The following is a 20,353-nucleotide window of genomic DNA, read 5'->3' on the forward strand; positions in this document are numbered from 1 at the left end:
ACAAGAGTCTAGTCAGAGAGTGCTGTTTTCTTTTATTATTTCGTTTGTATTATTCTTATCATTCTTATACGTATTATTAAGTTTAAGTTTTAATTGTCAAATGTAATTGACAATTAAATGTAAATGTAATAATGTCATTAGAGCAATGTAATAGAGAGAAGTTAAGCTCCATACCAAAAATATAATATGATTCCATATATATGATTTCCAAAAAAAAAACAATAATAGCTCGAAATATTTGTACTATTGTTGTAATGATAATTGTCATTATTTTCTTTTATCATCAGAATCAGTCTGGACATGAACTGCAGACTCACCTCCAGTCTTTAGGGGGCAGTCGTGTGCAGTCTGCAGGGAGATCAGAGAGGAAACGAAGAAGAAGAAGAAGAAGAAGCCACACTTTTAGCGGATCAGTTGTTTGCAGGTGACATCTGCAGAAGAAGAGAAGATCACTGCGAACCACTGACTGTTAAACTGAAATAAGGTCAGTGCACATTCTTCTCAGGTTCCCAGTGGATGAAACTCCCTCATGTTGCAGATCTGACTTTAGCTTCCATCGTCAGATTGTAACGTGTTGTCTGTTGTGTGTGTTCTGTTTGTTGTGTTTGTTGTGTTTGTTGTGTTTGTTGCTCTCAGTCGTTAGTTTGCGTTTCCGCTGCAGAAGTTGCACATATTTATCAAAATAGAGCAAAAAACAAGGAAGTGATCAGAGGAATTGAGACTTTCGTTCGTCACAGGTTCAAACCAGGACTTGGTGCAGTGAGGTCCAAAGGTCAGAGTGCAGCCCTGTGACGTCAGGCTGGTCAATGAGTTGTGAGAACTTTGTTTAAAAACAAAGACACACTCCTGTTGTTGAGCTGCTGACACTTTACCTCAGATGGATTAAAAATACACAATATCCTGGAAATCATCTTCATTATTCTGGATTTAATTTAAACAGTATTATTTAAAATCTATTTTAGCCCCTGACCTAAATCGCCGATCTAAAGTGAAGTGTGTAAACTGGTTTGAAATTCAACTCACTTAGGTGATAACTTTATTTATAAATCACTTTAAAACACAAAGAAAGTTCTGAGCAACAAAACAACACATGCTTTAAATAAATAAAATAAATATAGATGGTTTAAATCAAGGTATGACAGATCTACTCTCTCCTGCAATACTCCTGTAACGACAGGCTATTTCAACCCAATACAAATTAACCTGTTAAAGCTTTGACAGTAATGCATAGTGTACAGTGATATTTACCATATTTTAAATTGTAACAGAGGTAGAGCAAAGTCATCTCTTTTCCAAGTTTGAAGTTCTCAACAACTGTTCATCTTATCAGCTCCACACATGTTGATTGTTAAAGGCCTTGGATAGGGCAGTGTCATATTTGGTCAATATAATCAAAATTATTCTACATCCACAGATAATCTACAGTAGCTATCGACAACTGGTTCAAAGCTCAAGTCAAAATCGCAATATTTGATTATTTGATCGATTTGGAACATTCATAGAATCACTTCCTCTTTAGCAAGTTGTCCTCAAAGTAAAAGCACAATGTTTTATGTTGTTTTTTTTGCTGTATTGCTTTACACCGAGGGGAATTATCAAGCTCTTGTTTTTGAAAAGTTGTGGACTCGGTCTAATGATGGTGTCGATTGCTTAACAGACTTCTGAAATAGACGACATGCAATGTGTTAAATAATAACACCAGTTCAGTAAATCATTCAAACTAATTCATAAACCACTTGTGAACAATGATAATGCATATTCAGTTTCATTTGATGAAAAACATTGACTTTAAAATCTTCATTGCAGTTTAACCAGGTAGGATTTAGAGTTTTTTAGGGTTTGTCCTTGAAAATGATTTCTCAAAGGAGAAGGAACACTGTGTTTGTCTGAGCTGTTAATGAATCAATGACCTGTGTCTCTTTCAGGCTGTGAACCATGTCTGGGCTGTCGGGGAAAGTCCAGTCTGTCCTGGGCCTGCTGGATCCGGACCAGCTGGGCCGCACCATGACCCACGAGCACCTGACCATGACCTTCGGGTGCTGCTACTTCCCTCCTCCCCCGGGCGACGAGGCGGTGGCGGAGAACCCGTTCCAGATGCAGCACATGCACTGGCTGAGGCAGAACCCCTACAGCTGCCACGAGAACCTGCTCCTGATGCAGGAGACCGGCGCCGTGCGGGACGAGCTGCTGGCGTACAGGAAGGCCGGCGGGGGCACCATAGTGGAGAACACCACCACTGGCATCGACCGGGACCTGCCCATCCTCCGGCAGCTGGCCAAAGACACCGGGGTGCACGTCATTGCGGGAGCGGGGTACTACGTTGACTGCACCCACTCTGAGACCACGAGGAAGATGAGCGTGGAGAAGGTGTGGTTCAGTCCGAGAGAGAGAGAGTGTTACAGAGGACGGTTCGATTCCGCTTCACCTACACACATGTTTAACGAAATGACCATTGATTCACCAACAGTGGAGAACAAAAATTATTTCAAGTGACATTTTAATGTCCCATCTACTCTTGTGGAGAAGGTGGAATTAATGACCTACACTGCAGCCATCCACCAGAGGGCGATCTAGATGAATTGGCTTCTCTTTTGGATTGCTCTCCAGCATCCATTTTCTTAGTCTCTGTGCTCCCTTCATGCCTTTAAAACATTTTAAAGAGACATAAGAAATTTTTTAGAACCTGACAGATAAAGAATTCTTGGAGACGATTACATGAAGTGAAATGTTCCGATGAAGAAAAATTGCCTGCTAAGTTGGAGTTCAGAATCTCAGTGAAAAGCTCTAATATTTCACGTAAATTTGGGTTAGTTAATAGTTTCAGGATTCTGAAACATCTGGATTGTTCACCTGTACAAAAACGACAAATGAGCTCGTAGCTAAATTCGGTAAAAAGCATCTTTTCTCTATGTTTGGCACGATTATATTTATTTACACTGTTTTACATATGCTGCATATTTAATATCTGTTATAAGAAATAACAGTTTGACTGCGATAGTGAGCAGGCTCTAGTCATTTTATAACCTTTGTGAGGTGCTCGACTAAAGATTAGCGTTTTCCTTCCTCGTCTAACTCCTGATCTCCTGCACCTCAGCTCACGGACGTCATCGTCGGGGAGGTGCTTCACGGCGCCGACGGGACGGACATCCGCTGTGGAGTGATCGGAGAGATCGGCACCGGCTGGCCAATCACCGAGAGCGAGAAGAAGGTGCTGATGGCCACGGCTCACGCTCAGGCTCAGCTCGGGTGCCCGGTCATCATTCATCCCGGCAGAAATCCCGCCGCCCCGGCCGAAGTCGTCCGGATTCTGCAGGAGGCCGGCGGTGACATCGGCAAAACTGTCATGTCTCACCTGGACAGGTAAGAAGTCCCCGGGAACAGGCAGTGCTGAGTCAGCAAACTGGAATAAATGTTTGACACTGATTAAGCTTTTTATTGGATATTATTGGTGTCTTTGTGTCAGCGTGAAAATATCATTTGAAGTGCAAACACAGGATTTGAACACTGAACTTTATTCTGGAATCCACTTCTTAACCTGCTAATTTGCACTTTCTCCCCTCATAACGTTTGGCTCATAACATATTGTCGAAGGAAGTTTGACCGAGCGTGTTGCAAAGAAATCAAACTAACTAATCTTTAACATTTTTCTTAGATCTGCTATTTCTGCTCTCTTCTCATTAAAGTTACAGAAGCTGCATCGAGCAGGAAACTTTTACCCTCATATAAGAAAATGCAAAAATACATTTTATAAAGGATTTAGCTCTTTGACTTAATCCTCTTTCTGTTCTTTCCCCCCAGGACTATATTTGATGAGGCTGAACTGCTGGAGTTCGCCAAACTGGGGAGTTACCTGGAGTACGACCTGTTTGGAACGGAGATGCTGAACTACCCTTACGACCTGGAGCTGGACATGCCCAGCGACAGTCAGAGGGTGAAGACGTGAGTATTGTAATCTTGTGTTTTCAGGGTGATTATTACTGTGATTATATTATATATACAATATATTATACATCTGATCTCGGTCCTGTTCAGACCTGGTTTTTATCATCGTCCGTCTCGGGAGGTCCGATATTAAGTGGTCAGAGTGAAAGGGATTTTTTTTTTACATTTGAAGTATCATACGCCATTAACTTCAATTGTATTGGATTTGGCTGCGACACTGTTTACCCCTGAAACTCCAGAAGTGTTTTGTGGAACTCAAACACTTCACCCACCACCTCCACCGGCCCAGTGGGGAACAGAGGATGACTGAACTTTCCTTTTTGGATGAACCACGGCTTTAAATTTCGTCTGTTCACACCTGTTATTAAAATGTGTCTCCTGTGACAACTTGTGATCAGATACCACTTCCCCCGCTCTCTATGCAAATACACACACACGTCTGTGTTACAGAAGACTGTCTGAGTTTACAGATGCGTCCAATGTCACTGTCTTTGTGTTGAGAGAAAGATGAATTTTAGCAATTTAAGAGAAGTGTTGATCATTATGAGCTGATCCCTTTTTGTTTTTGTGGCCACAACAAATCAACATATGACGTCTTGAAAGCATTAAAATACATTTCACCACCATCGAATGAGATCTCAGGGATCTGATCTCAGGACCCACTGAGGGGCCTTTAGAGCTGAACTTAGTGACGACCATCTCTGATCGGGTCCCTCAGGATGGATGTTAAAACCAGCTCTGAACGAGGTCTTGAATACGTCTACAGCGAAAACACGACTGTGCCCTCGTCTCCTCCTTTTTATTCCGCGTATCTCGTTGTCTTTTTGTCATGAATTTGGAGCTAGAATCCACATCGTTAATATTTTATCCGGACTAAAATGCCAGTTTTGTGTTTCACTCCCTCTGGAGAGAAGAATGTGTCCCAGATTATTTTAGTTAGGGGGGTGGGGGTTTCATAAAAGCTGTGAGACACTTATCTGCCACCTCAGCGGGGGGGAGAAGGGTGTCAACGGGAGGGTAACACATGAGCTACACGATCCCTGTGATATTCACATTCAGTCCAGTTGTTGGTCGGCACAAAAAAAGACGGGTTTAACAATGCATGAAGGTTGATTGGCAATTCAACAACCGTAAATTCTTAAGCCTTAAATTGTCAGTGGTGGTTTTCGCTCAAGGCCCCCCCCCCCCCCCCCTCGGTTTTTCACCGGTGTCTTTGTGTCGCGCTCAGCTTGGCGTTCCTGGCGAAGGAGGGCCACGAGGACAAGATCCTGGTCGCCCACGACATCCACACCAAGAACCGCCTGACCAAGTACGGCGGCCACGGCTACTCTCACATCCTGAACAGCATTGTGCCGAAGATGCTGAGGAGGGGCATCTCGCAGCAGCAGGTGGACAAGATTCTCATCGGCAACCCCAAACGCTGGCTGACCTTCAAATGAAGCCCAAATCCAAAGAAGAGACGCGAGACAGGAGTTTTCATGTAGCGATTATTTTATCTCCCGCTGATGGCCGAACACCCCAGAATGCATATTTGCAACATAACTCTGCAATAGTCACAGTTTCAAAGTGATTCCTAAATGTGACTTTGAGCCCAAACCAATAAATTCACGGTTCACTTGTCTTTAATCATCACGTTTCCAAATTTCTCAGCAAAGCTAAATGTTTCATCGCTTTGACAAAGATAATAAGAGGCTGTTGTTTCACTTTTTATAGACACGCTCATTAAGTAGAACTTCATTTTATATTGTGATTATACATTATTCACTTTCTAAGCAAATTGAATATCAGACAGTGCTTCTAATTAGCAGCGTTATGTTTTGGTCCCATCGATGCAGTTTTTTTATTTTTCTTGTCTGCAGGAATGTGAATTCAGTCTAAGACACATTTTTCTGGAGGTGAGGTCGACGGCGGTGCTCACACGCACGGAGCTAATTCATCTCTTGGTTTTCAACGACGGCGCCGTAGCTGCTTTCTTTGTATTTGTTAGTGACATTTCTGCAAACACGCTTTACGGGAGGTAAATAATGAGCGCGTCGGTAATCAGTATGCTGCTCGGCTCTCGACACAATGTGCCTCGTGTTAGATGAGTTGTCCTGTCGCCCCTCAGTGGGTGTCTGGCTGTCTATGGGAGGCTGAGTGTCTGGCAGGCCCAGATGAAGGACATGTTCTCCTCTCACCTGGAAACAGGTGGCCTCGCAGGGTGACTTCGCCACATGATCAATGGCGTGATCGCCGCACGGCGGAGAAAAAAAAAAACCCTGTTATAACTTTTGATTAATCTTCCGAGGGGGATTACAAAGTGAGCCGGAGGATTTCATTTTACAATGCATTTAACAGTGGGGCCGACAGTGTTATCTGGAGGGGCTTGACAATCCGCGGGCAGATCGATGAATGTTGTCGAGCTGGAGGAAACGTTTCTGTCCGAGCGACTGTCCACTTTTTTGTGATGGTGACTAACTACCAGACCTCCGCCGTCGCCCCAACCAGCTGTCACATCGAGACAGACAAGAAAAATGAGTGGCGCTGATTATTTTTTGAGAGCAGTGCTTCAATGTGAACATCAGAATGGCCCTTTACAGATTTCAACTTCTCCCAAGTGTGCGCAATGCTGCTTCAAGAGTTTCAAATGTTAAATCGTTATATTCATGCATCACTACAGCTTTAGACATTTTCAGCCAAAATGCAACAACTATCACATATTTGTTTTCGAAAGAATAAAGCACACACGTGGGACTAACAACGCTGAGAACAGAGTGGTGATTATGTGAGTATCACTTGAGCATCTACAATTCAATGCTAAAGGGCCAATACATTGAGCTTTTAAACTACAGTCACTCAGTATGTGGTACCACGGCATCTACAGTATGTTTGACATGTCAGCAAACTGAAGTTGTAAAGCGAGAGTTCATTCAAAGTGCGCAAATCAGTCTGACAAGGGGACATTTCAACAATGTACAAATTAAGGTTCACTCTCCCTATCCTGTGATTACACTGGGAGAGCATCGCTATTGCTAAGTACAGTCCTTTACTCTTTTTTTTTTTTTTTATTTTCTCCGCATGCCTTCCTCCACTTCATCCTTGGGGTGTTTTGCAATATGGAAATGGTGAGCTCTGTCTCTAATAATCCAACCGACATTGAACCGAGACTGAGCAATGAAGCAGAAAAAGCTATGTGCAGAGTGGATGCCCTCCCACCGCGCGGCGTCTCCATGTTTCAATCAGCGTACAACATGAAGCCGGAGAACGTGCTGTACTTGTTGTTGTTGCCCCCGTGCGCCTTCCCGCCGTCCAGTTTGATGTAAATCTCGTCCCCGGGCTCCAGGTGCAGGACAACACTGTTGCTGGCGTAGTCGTAGTTCTGGTCGGCGTCCTGGGCGATGGCGCTGGCTCTCACCTGGAAGACAAATGGGCCATGTTCTGTGATGAAACGTGTCTTATTTTGAAGACTAACAGCTCTATTGGGGGAGGTCTGGTCACTGATGACAGATCTGTTCATTTTGTTTCAGTCCTCAAACAACTCTTTTCACACTGCACTCTTATATAAAATGCTTTCTTTGCGCGTCTTTCCTTGTACAACCGTGCGTAAAAGTTGTGCGTAAAAAATGCGGAAATTCTAAATTTGTTGGAAACTGTTGGTAAAATGTTACTTTTATTGTACAGAAAGACATTTTAATTAATCTAACTTTTTGTTGGACTACATAATTATACCATGAAGTGTCCTACCTGGTTGTTTTTACAGAGGTCAGCCCACATGCTGGTTCCATCCCCGCCTCGCATCAGCACATGGTAAACAAAGCAGTAAATCCCCGGTATTGAGCAGGTGAATTTTCCTGAAGATGGATCGTAGTGGTTCCCCAGGTTTGTGACAACGTCGTCGAATTTCAGCACTTCATATCCCTCATGCTGCTTCTTCAGTCCTGCGTAAAACGCAATCTTTGGTACTGTGTTGTAAGTGGCAGCGCTGATGGCACCGTTGGGGCCATTCGCTCCGGGGTCTCCGGGTGGACCCGGCGGGCCCGGTACCCCTCTTTCCCCGGGCTGACCAGCAGGTCCAGGCGGTCCGGGCTCGCCGACCGGACCCCTTGGACCCATCCTCCCGGAGCGCCCCGGCTCTCCTTGAGGACCTTGGACGAACGTCGGAAGCGACTGGACCAGGCGGTTGTCTTTGATCGGGTTGGTCGTTTTGACCGTGGCCGTGGCTGCGGTCCCATGGGAGTCGCACACCATTTGACATGATCCGAGCATCTCGTACCGGGCAGGGCTCCCGGCGGAGTTCACCACGACGGGGATCAGAACCACCAACACCAGCACCAGCGCGACGCCACAAACACCAGTTGCGATCATCTGCGCTCTGCGGAATCGCGGTGTTCTCCTGAGTCGGTGGTCTTCCAGCCTGCTTGCGGGCGGTATTTTTGCAGAGAGAAGAATCGGACTCGTTCTTGTGCTGCGCTGCAACTTCTGGAGACAAAATACTCCTTGAGATGTTGATGCGCAAAAGTAACCATCCACAATTTTTACGCGCTACAACATCCGTCCAACTGGTTCATCTCCACTCTGTCACCGCAAAGAAACACGACAGAAAAAAGACTTGCTGCGAGGAACAAAACAAACAATCGGCTCGGAGGGATCGTGCAGCACAAAGTCAGCTGCACAAGTTTCTGCTCGCCTCGGTGCCACGGGAGAGAGTGGGCTCGAAATTAAGCGTTACTCGTTTCAGTGTTTGGGGAGAGAGGGGAGGGGTGGAGGTGATGGATGGGTTAGAAACCGTGCATTTCTTTAATCAAACGAGAGAAAGTGAGCAACATACCAACATCGATGCAACTTTCAAGCTTCCAAACGAAACTGTTATTGTATGTATGTGTTGGAGGAAGCGACATCTTCATTTGAACAGGGCTTTTAACGCTGTATATTACTTTTCCTAAGACCACATCCCCCAAAAGGTTATTAGCAGTTATCCAAACAGATCTTAAAGGTCTTGAGCATAATTAAGCCCATTAGGACAAAAAGCTATACTCCTTTGGCACCTGGTCACACCTTAGTGGCTCCTTGTGTCCAATTTATCATTTTGAGAAAATCTATAGAGCCACTGAGAGGAAGGGGGGAGTCACTAGGAGCTGGCAGTGAAGGATGACTTCACACAGAGATGAGATGACTGAATGCTGAGGCATTTAGAGGGAAATAGGATGAGACCACTTAATTACCTGAGGGAATCTACCATCATTAGCTGTAGGTTACAAAAATATATCAATTGTGGGTTGTAATATTGTAATAAGTGGATTAAATAAATATGAATTGATTTGTTGAAAGAAGCCAAAGAGTCCGTATTGATTTTTTTTTAAATTTAAAGCAAATGTCTTGTTCAGATAAAACCCACGGTGGCTTGAGCGATGAAAGGCTAATTGGCGGGGAGGAGGGCAGATGATGATATGCTCATGAATGCAGAGGCTGTCACTCTGTGTCGATGGCACAGGAGGAGAGATAGATGAACAGGAAGGAAAAACACGGATTGTCTTGTTTTGTTTGGGAGGAGGACGAGGGGGGGGGGGGCTGATTGCAGAGTGAATGAGATGCTATGGAGGTTCAAATGGTACGAGGCGTTTTGTTGAATCATGCAGGACTAAAAAAGTGCCAGACAGAACTGGTGGAACAGTTGAAAAGATTTAGTTAAAAGGAATATAATTATAACAAAAGAAGTATAATTTGACCACAAATATTAAGGATTTCTATTCTTTCACAAGTGTTTTGTTGTGTACTACACTGAGCATTTATGTGCCGACTTTATGTTCACGTGCTTCCCAATGTCCGAAAAACGTGAATAGTAAAGAGGTTAATCAGAAGTCTGTGTATTGGCTCAGAAGTCCGGTTGTTAGGTGCTTGTTAGAGAAGTTCACAGTTTGCAGGTAATCAAACTTGCAACACTTGATGAGTTGACATCGGAAGCTGCTATTTCAAGCAGGTTGTAAAGAAAATGTTGTGATTGGTTTATATAACTGATGACCTCAGCAACTCATGTAACAAAAAGGTCATCCACCTTCCAAGATTAGGTCCCCAGTAGGGAACTAATTTTTCACAACATTCCAATACAGATTAGACTAAAAATTAAGATGGACGCCATGACAGCTCCCCAAAAGTGAAGCCTAAGCATCTTGATCGCCCCCTGGTGGCTGGCTGCAGTATAGATCATTAGTCCCTCATCCATGTTAACATGTTACATGGGCCAAGCTAAGAGTCATAGAACATGTCAAATAAATGTTTCTTAAACATGATTTCTCCCATTTTAAGTTCTCACTGATGCTTAGGTCTCATTTTCTTTTTTTTTTGGTACTCTGGCTCTAAAATGGCAGCGTTCTTCTCCAGAATATTTAATCTTAAAGGTTCGGTGTGTAGAATTTAGTGACATCTAGTGGTGAAGTTGCACGTTGCAGTTGAATACTCCTCCACTCACCCTCCACTTCCAAACATGAGAGAGAACCTGTGGTGGCCTTCAGATGGCGCCCTCCGTATAGAGAGGACCCGCTTACGATGTAAATATAAAGTATTTGAACATAGAGGGGACATTCTCCTTTAGGTGAAAACACATTCCTGAAAACATCACTAGGTTTCGTTTGTATTAAATTTCTGCCAATAGAACCATTTCACCTAAATGTTACACACTGAACCTTTAATAAACATTCAAATCAACGGTTTCATAGCCACAAAGCTGTGTTGTCTCTGACGTCTTAATTGATTTTATCTGGCTTCTCACAAACTTAAGTTAAGTTTTATCATTAATTAACATTTTAATCAATGAATCCCATTCGAACGAGACGCATATTAATTATCAGGGCATAAAGAGAGAAAACCTACAAGCTCACACATTTCAAACGTTCGTCATACAGCTGTGTCATAATGTGTTTTCCTTCTTGTCACTGACTGAACGGCTCGTCACACGAGGATATAAGCAAGACAAATAATGATATACACACGTTCCTGCAAATGATCAAGGTTAAGACGTCTGTTTCATCATCAGCTGTCAAGTTGGTGGAAATGACACATTCTCCAAAGAATCAATGGACGGAGCTCAGATTTGATTTGATCTTTTTATTTATTTTATTGATTTGTCGTACGGAGGCTGGAGGGGCAGAGACGCCTCTATAAATCTTAATGGGGATTCAATGTACAAGCCAATTGTCCAACAAGGGAGGGGAAGGTTAACAAGTTTACATTCGATGGAAAACAGACAGACTCAAACCTGAGGACTGATATTTTTTACATTACCGGGGTACCATTAAGCTACCGAGCCTGATCAAGGACAGAACGTCTCTGTGACGCGTTAGCATGGCGCAGTCTATTCATGTTTCGAGCAATTTACAGGTCGGAGTGTGATTATATTTAAGTGTGTGTACTGTTATGGCACTGTGACCGAGATTTTCCCTTTCTTCTACAAGCCCCTGAGTTTCCCAGCAGACAGAGACAAGAAATGATTACATTTTTGAATGAAGACTATTCAGTGTCTCTGTCTGAGATGCCTCTTTGAATAGAATCCAGATGAGAGAGAGGCAGACGCGATGCCTGCGTTTACCAGGAAATTTAGGACCAATCATCCGTGTGACGCAAACAAACAAAGCGTCAAGCAGTGTCAGGGATCTTTGTCTCTTGTTCCCTATTTAGCTTTTGTCTTTGTTATTGTTGGTGAACGGAGGAGTTAAATAACATCCTATGACCTTTCATCGGCCCTAATTGGTAAAGTGTAACCAGAGCGGACCGGACAGCTCTATAAAGCATTTTAGAATCTTTCAGCTTGTTGATCTGGTTTTGTCTCTGGTTTTTGTTGATCTTGTTTTGTCTTCAGCAGACGATAATCGTCTGCTGAAGACAAAACAAGATAATCGTCTGCTGAAGCCTGTTGGCTGCTTTAGAAACACACTGTACGTTACCTGCCCCGAACCAAACAGCAGGCAGAAGCAGTATTCAACACAAACTCACAAAGGACACATTCATAGATGAAGAACGCAGATGGAGATTGTCCATCTAAGACACATGGAAACAACAACAGGAAAATATCCTGAACATCTTGGAGAGCATCAATTCCTATATCAATCGTTAGTGGCATCGAACCTCATCACCAAAAGCTTTTGAATCTCGTTTATAGCTCACATCTTAATTTGTGTCTTTTGTGTGTAAGGCTCCACTTTTTCATCCTCAAATATTTGTGTTTTTTTTGTTGGTTGTGTGTCTGTTGTGTGTCATCAACTCACCCACACGCACGCTGTGAATTTCCCTGACATTTTACTTGGGGACTGGTAACATGTTCGGAGCCACCGGTTCAGGCATTTGCGTTCTCGCGTGCAACCCCGCCGAGAAAATGTCTGGGGGATTTCTGAATCACAGGATTTCAGAAATATTGTAAATTATTTTTGTAATTTCCCTTAAGACAGAAAACTCTTTTTCATTCTTGTGGGTTTATTTTCCTCTCTGTACTTTTATCTTTTACACGTATCGTTGCTACAGCCGAACTACATGATCTTTTGGAAAAAGAACACGTTTTCTGTGGGATGGGTGCAAAGTGAGAAATAGAATAGTATATAATAGAATAGTATGTAGAGACACACACACACACACTCTCACACAGAGGGACATACTGTGGTGCTATGAGTCAGTGAACACTTGTTAGCGGTCAGGCTCTTTCCCTCCAGTTGGCACAAGCCTCTGGTGACTCAGGGGAACTTGTCGACCAGGAGAAAGAGTGAGCAGCGGTGTCAAACTCCACCGAGAAGCCGCGGGGAGAAAAAACACAAGTTGTGTTAGAGAGATTGTCCACGGTATCAGAGAGCACACATTTTTATATTTCTGTTAAGAAGAGAACCCCCCCTCCCCCACCCCCCTCCATCTTGTGCGTGTCCAAAGTGGACGGCCATCGCCCTCTCCCATCAGCACAAGATGTGAGTTACTCAGCTCACCTCCTCGGCCCCTGCTGAAGGATTCCTCTGGTGGTGTGAGGAGCTCTGACAGGTTGTTTTCAGTCTCGACTTCGGGAGTTCATTTACAGCCAGTCAGGCAGGAGTCCAGTGGGAGCCTGATGGTTTTTGACACCCGGACAAGCAGATGTTCAGAGGACATGAATAAAACATGCGGCCCATCTGACCACAGAGCGCGAGGCTTTCCGGAGTGTCTAATGAAATATGAGGCGTGATTTCAATTCACGCCCTCCCAAAAAAAAACCTCCCCCCCCTTTGTCAGTGCAGGGCTGATGCCGCATGAAATATGGATGACACGTGCGCGGCCTGACCTGGGTGGCTGAGCAGGGTTCAATCGCGGTTATGACAATCAAAGCGGAGACAGGTTTGTCAAACAGATCTGCGCGGTGAATGGGAAGCGGAGGGAATGGAGCCCTCATTACCGGGCGCAGATATAAACAGAAAAATAGAACGTGACCGCCGACAACCCGGGCGCGTGTTTGTGTGTTTGAGCGGATGAAACATCAGCGAGGACAGGATGCAAGTGCTTTAAAAAAAAAAGAATTTCACTGTGGTCGAGGGATAGAGTGGTCGTTCTCCAATCTGAAGGTCGGCAGTTCGATCCCCAGTCTGACCCATCTGCATGGCAAAGTGTCCTTGGGCAAGATGCTGAACCCTGAATGCCCCCCCATAGAATAACAAAATGCTGCAAATAGATCCAATGTATGAATGAATGGGTGAATGTAAAACTGAACTGTAAAGCACTTTGAGTGGTTATCACACCACCCACTCAAAGCTAGTAAGATTTAAGATGGAGGAGGCAATCACAGTCCCCCCCCGTTGGGTGCTTCTCAATTTAAGTGAATAAAAAAAAACATGTGATTGGTTCCGTTTTTTTGATTTCATGATATGAGTCAAGTCCACGACTGGTGCTTTGTTTGATTAGTTTGTGTGTTCTCTCAAGTCCGCTTGATGTTGTTCTCTTCATTCTTTCTTTCATTCAGGTTTGTGAGTGAAGTAAAGCATTGAGGAGACTGGACATTTAGGATTAGACCTTCTCCCGCTTGAGGTGAAAACAATGATTTGGAACATTCGGGTCACTTGTAGTGAAAAGGATGAGAATGCCCTTGATTACATTTGAGAATTCATGAATAGACGCATCGTGGAAATACTAGCATCTGTGGGTATTTGATCCCAGACCAAACTTTATCACTGCATCAGACACGACATAGACAGTAGCTTTCCCTTCAATTACTTTTTTCCCCAAAGATAGTTTTGTGTGTTAGTATTTTTTACTAAATCTGTTTTTCTTGTTGTACATTTTAAAATACAAACAATTCAGTTTTCTGTGTTTTAGTCCAATTATGTTTAATTCCCATCATTTCTTGGGCAGCGACATTTATTTTTCTGTTGGAAGATGCTTGAAGTATTTCCACAGACAAAAGACAGTGTATTTATGACTCAGTTAAAGTTTCCGCCAAAGCTTTCACGCTGTTCTCCCAGACTTGGAATAAGAGGCCAAACAGGTAACACGTCAAGAAGTGACTTGAGTTTCAGCCTCTCGACCAAATAACTACTGATTTGGAGCTATAACAGGTCGGCAGAGAGTACTTGAAATGCACTTGTTGCCGACATCTGTCAGACTGAAAAACGTCAGTGGTGAGTTTAGTTTAACTTGAACCACTGTGGCAAAAAAAAAAGAGGAAGGAAGTTGAATAAGTAAAACCATCTCACATGGTCCAACATGCACCTTCAACGTGACCAAAAGAGGAGGGTGTGGTCAAGTTTCCAGCATGTGCATTGGCCTCGTTGGCTCATACAACAGAAAATCCACCCCAAGGAACCCAGAATAATCCCACCAGAGACATGTGACCCCTACAATCCCAAAGGGTTTTTATTTGAGCTGGTTCACGAAAATTCTTGTTGGTCCACGTTGCTGTGGTGCTGTAAACTGACCGGCTGCAACTGATGCTGTGGCTCCTCATCACCTCTGCAGTCAAATGGAGACAAAGGAAATCAGACGGTTGACGATTATTTGCATTTTAAATCAAAATGGTATTTTTGGGAACAATTACACCTGAATTAAGATACTGACTATTGTATTTAAATGCTCGAAATCCCCTTGTCACCCTCCAGGGGGTCGCGACCCCTACTCCGGGAACAACCTCGACAAATTATCTCCTTCTTGATGATGGGAGGGGTCTGAGTAAAGATAATGTGAGCTCCCATCACTCAAACACCATCGGGGGCGATCGATGCTGATGGCTCTTCCCACCTCACTCCCCACGCTTTAACCCGTAGCAGGCTCCATAGAGGTGGAAGGTTTACGGTCACCAGCCTCATTCTCAGACGATCCCCGCTGTCTGCCACCGATCCGACGTGCGGGGACATCACAGCAGACGACTGCCGAGGCTGGATAAGCCCAAAAGATTCTGTCTGTGCTGGTCTTCTGGGAAAATGTCCATTAAGGTGTAGAGAGACGGCCCTTTAAATCCCCACACCGAGCTGCGTGTGCAGTTCTGCCTCAGGGGTTTTTCCTTTATTTACATTTCTAATTTAGCATTTTTCTTTCCCTTTGTTAAACTCACTGCTGTATAAAAACCGCCTGGTCTTTTTCTCCTCACTGTATCACACGACATGTTCTGTCAACAGAATGAGGTTCAAACATCCTTAATCTCCCCCACACACTAATGGGCTCTTTTCAATTGCTGTCATCAGAAACTTTGTCATTGTCCATATAAGAAATTATGCTTTTATTTTGCTTGTAAACAATGAGACACAAACCCTCACGTTTACTTCGGAATTAATATTTACATTTGAGAGACCAACTAAGGATTTTTAACAAGTTATGGGATTTTGCATGTAATCCACTGTGTGGTGCTGTTTGTATGAATGGTTTTGAGAAATGCATTTTACTGTGTGAAATGTAAATGCGACTGAAAACGACTTGAGTCCAATTACTCACGTGCTGCACTTAAATAAAACTGAGTAGAGATACTTGATTATTTCTATAATTGCACTTTTTCACTACTCTACTCCATTTATTTAACAATTATAGCAGTGCTGATTGTTTGACATACAAAACAAATTTTAATTGGAAAATCAGAAATAATAATAATATATAACACACTGTAAAGGGTTGATTCAGCTAAACGATTGGTTTAACAAAAAAAAGATACAAAGGAGTTTCCACATTCACTTGTTATATTTTTCATGGTCATATCACTATTTTATGTTGTGAAGGGTATTACTGTTCCACTGCTGGGCCAGGGAGGAATCTGGGGATTTCCGTGGCTGAAAAACAAAACGCATTAAAGGGGTGTAAATACAATTGTTACATAAATAAAATGATATGTATCTTTTCTAAGTATATGTATAAATGAAACTAGGAAATGCGCATATCCGTAAAGCCTGGCAGCATTTACCTGTAGGCCCGTGTGTGACTGTCTCTGGGGAAATTCCCGCCCCTTCAGTCCAGGAGCGTTTTCATTGCTCGCAATAAAACTGGAATACAGGATTACAACAAAGGATTATAACAAAACCAAATCCCCCGTGCAAAAACAACAACAGAAGAAAAAAAAATAAGTAGATTGATTTTCATCGAGATGTCAATCGATGCACTGTTTCGCTGATGGCATCAGAGGGCGGAGTGTCACATTTTCTGCCGATTAGATTGAGCGGCAGCGAGGGGCTTAGTGGCAAATACAATCGAGGAGTGTAAACATACAGAGGGCCACAAGAGGCCGATCAATGCCTCCAGTCTGGGATTGATTAATTACCCCAAGAAAGAGACTGAGGTGTGAGGGCACCAGAGAAACCTGATCAGAACAAGATTTATCACCCAATCTCTGTATCATCACCCCCCCCCCTCCCCTTCTCACTGTTTTCTCTTCTTGTACTTTTTTTTTCCCGAATCTGCCCTTCTCCATTTACTAACGTGAGTGTGTCATCTTTAAACGTGAACGCCTCTCGAGCAAGTTGAAGTGGTAACACAAATAGAGAAATAACAAGGTTAAAGTAACCTCAAGCTCCATTTTCAAAGGGTTAATACTGCAGGAAAAACGGTTCAACCCCATTGAACGATTTTCTTTTTTAGAAATCAGCAAAGGGCCTGACAATAAACTTACAACAGACAATAAGCCTTTATTATATGTTCAGGTGAGTTATGTTGTTAGTTGTATAATATTCCTCTATAATCACTAGATAAGTAACAAATAATAATTTCCGATCGGATTAATCAAATGAATAACAGATAGATATATGTACACAATGTGCCCACACGTTTTATCGTATTAGAGGAATAATTTGACACCTTTGGAGATTTGCTTATTTGATTTCAACAAGATATGACAAGGTAAATGGATTTCTTATCTTTGTAAAAGCCGGTTGGTCTTTGTGCTAAGCTAAGTTAGCAGCCCTTATATGGGACAGACATAGGAGAATGGTATTAAAGATGTAACAGTTAACATATGCGTAAAAATGACTGGACCTGTGTTATACCTTTTCTGGACTTGTGTGCTCACATTGCCTGGCTAGCTTTTTCCTGCTGTTTTCAATGTTTATTGTAAACTGAGCCAAATACTTTCGGCTGTAGGCTGTAGCTTTATATTTATCAGAAAGACATGAGAGTTTTTGCTTTTGCTTTTTGTGTTTCAAACATAGAAAATAACTTCACTTTACTTTACAAATCAGGCTCACATTCAGAAGCAACCAATCTCGGATTCACAATTGCACAACTACATGCAAACCATTGTGTTCAACAGGGTGATTACAACAACAGAGTTCAGCACAATGTTGAGCAGGGGCCACCTCTCGCACCTCCAGGGAAACAATACGGTGGCTGATTGGAGCTGCTGAGGATTCATCTGACTCACTGCATCAGCTCTGTGGGCAGCACATTTTAAAAGCAGCATGATGATAACACACAGGACAAAGACAGAAATAGAAAAAAAAAAGATTGTTGCCTCATAGAAAGAACATTTTAAATGGTTCTCCCTCTGTCTGCTGGCTTTTTTCTTGGGGGTGTTCTGGGTTCCACCAGCGATTAATTGAATGTGTGTGAATGTGAGGGTTGAACGTCTGTTTTTGTTTCTATCGGCTCTGTGATGGACTGACCACCTGTCCAGTGTGAACCTACCTACCTGATTTAGAGTTGCCCTCCGGAGACAAATTAAATTGCTTTGAATTTGTACTTTGCCTCCTTCCTAATTTGAGATGGAATTGGCTTCCCCCCCCCCCTCCAAATGATAAACGGTAAAGATAATAGATGGAGAAAAAAAATCACCCCCTGCTGTGCTACCAACTGTAACACATCTGGATTCTATCGCTTAAGTTTCATTTGATTTTCAGTTTGTTAAATTGTAAAGAAACTTTTGGCCAGTAACAAGTGGAAAGCATTTCTAAGGCCGACAGACTTTATATCTTTGTTCCGATCAATGTAACATTAAGTCAGATGACAAGGTCACCTGGTAATAAACAGGGTTGTTGAAGTTAATTTTGATTTGCAGAAATGGTAGTCCTTGAAAACCGACAGCAAACAACGGGTCCAAAATAACGAAGGTGGAAACTCGCTGGTGAACATTGTGAAGCATTTAGCCGCTAGAGAGCCAGAGCTTCCCTCAGGTGTTGGTGGAGACCAAAAGTGGAGCTATAAGGAGAGTTGATATTGGATTTACATTAATCAGGTGGTTAGAAACCACCTCTGAATCATTTTTACTGAGTAATTATTGATCACAATTGTAATTAACTTGTGTTTTGTGTTGATCACTTGATTGTGTTGATTTTGGGTATCACTTTTAATCCTAAATTACTTTTGACATTGTTTGGTGAAAATAACCAAGTCAGAGTTCATATTTAAAATTCCATTGACAGGACATTTGTGGAATCACCCTTCATTTCCAGGCTCAAGTTACGAGACTTGAAGCAGCTAAAACCGAGCACCCACACAGAATATCAAACGCAATATGATTGTCAGTTCACAACTGCCAGTCTCAGTAACATGCCCCAGTCCATCATACCAATCTCCCGATATGAGACTGTACACACAGCGAATGAAGACTGGTCATTGTCACAACCAGGAGAGCCACACGACAGCGCTGATGTGTGATGCATGACTGTCTCCCTGACGCCCTACATCCTCGCCCGAACTAATGATGACCTTTGATTCCCAAAAGATGTCAGGAGATGAGGGAAAAAAATGCAAACGCACCCAATTAAATTAGGGTGCAGAGGACTGGAACGTGTGTGAGCACGTCATGCTGCTGGAGTGAATGGTGAGGGGTTCCAGGAAAGACAAAGCTCAGTGTAATTAGGATTCAGGAGGCCCCTTTGTCAAAGATAATTAAAGCTGACAGCCACTGTGGAGTGGAGAGGGAGAGCAGAAAACCCCTTCAAACTACAAGCTTCTCTTTAACACTCTCTCTACATAGTCTTTCAGTCCCTGTGCCTGTCACACAGACAGACGCACACACACACACACAACCTGCAGTACCATTCATCATCCCGGCTTGCTTGGAAACTGCACGCAAGGCAATAAAATAGATGACAGATTAATAGATACAATAAGACAGCCGTCGTATCTACACTTCCAGTCGTTTGGTCTGGAATTAAGCTGAACAATATCATTATTGGAAGGGACGGTTAAAGCCGACAGCTCACGTCTTCTCCCCCTCGCGCAGATCTGTGACGCCTGAGGAGCGACCTCAGTCTTCATCACCGAGGTGGAAGTTGTCTGCATCATTTTGCTAATAATCCGTTTCGATCCCTTAACACATAACTACCACAAAATTACCACACTCTCGTGACACTAGTGGATCTCGTGAATTGGCCTCATTAAAGTGAACGTGTTGACTTGCTGAACAGTGACCCCTGTGGCCGCGGATGATAATTACAGAATAATGGCACATTGAATTTGCTTCATTTTACAGCTGCACGACTCAATATTTGTGTGTCACTGGAACAACACATCAACATAATCAATTATATAGATTACATGAGCACATTGATTTACATGGAATGGGAATCTATAATTGCACCAGCTTCTGCTTCTGAGCTGAATGGGCATGAAAGTTTATCCCAAAAAAAGGGAGAGCTAATAAAATGGTTCTCTGGACATTTATTAAAAAATGTCAAAAACAATATCTTTGGTTATTAATAGCTTTTTTGTTGAGGGCTACACTGCGACATCCTTAACTATTGTAATAACTCAAAACAAAGACAATTTGTTATGGATTAATTATTAAAAGATCATTCCTTGCCAGATCATATTGCAATATCTAATTTAATTTAATTGAACACAGAGGAACATTTAGGAACAAAAGATCCACAAATATATTAGAAATAAAAAGTAAATGTTGAGAAACAGTAGCACATTTAAGACTAAAGGATAAAAGACTCATTTCACACAAGCTACTAGTCATAGAAGATAGAGTACAACTGGAGCAGTTATAACCAGTCTGTCATTTTTCAATTGAAAA

At 42.8% G+C, this 20,353-nt stretch overlaps 2 protein-coding genes across 2 annotated transcripts; one reads left to right on the top strand and one right to left on the bottom strand.

Moving 5' to 3' along the window:
- The first annotated feature begins 359 nt into the window (after nt 1–359).
- On the top strand, nt 360–5,568 carry pter (phosphotriesterase related). The gene is made up of 5 exons (XM_062404093.1): nt 360–484; nt 1,926–2,367; nt 3,095–3,360; nt 3,799–3,939; nt 5,171–5,568. The coding sequence occupies exons 2-5, from the start codon at nt 1,936–1,938 to the stop codon at nt 5,379–5,381; spliced, it is 1,050 nt and encodes a 349-aa protein (XP_062260077.1). The 5' UTR covers nt 360–484; nt 1,926–1,935; the 3' UTR covers nt 5,382–5,568.
- Nucleotides 5,569–6,790: 1,222 nt separating this feature from the next.
- On the bottom strand, nt 6,791–8,313 carry c1ql3b (complement component 1, q subcomponent-like 3b). The gene is made up of 2 exons (XM_062404094.1): nt 7,666–8,313; nt 6,791–7,336 (listed from the first exon to the last, which is right to left on the bottom strand). The coding sequence occupies exons 1-2, from the start codon at nt 8,284–8,286 to the stop codon at nt 7,157–7,159; spliced, it is 801 nt and encodes a 266-aa protein (XP_062260078.1). The 5' UTR covers nt 8,287–8,313; the 3' UTR covers nt 6,791–7,156.
- Nucleotides 8,314–20,353: the final 12,040 nt, after the last annotated feature.

This window comes from Platichthys flesus, chromosome 14 (genome assembly GCF_949316205.1).
Source record: "Platichthys flesus chromosome 14, fPlaFle2.1, whole genome shotgun sequence".
In the NCBI taxonomy this organism is placed as follows: Eukaryota; Metazoa; Chordata; class Actinopteri; order Pleuronectiformes; family Pleuronectidae; genus Platichthys; species Platichthys flesus.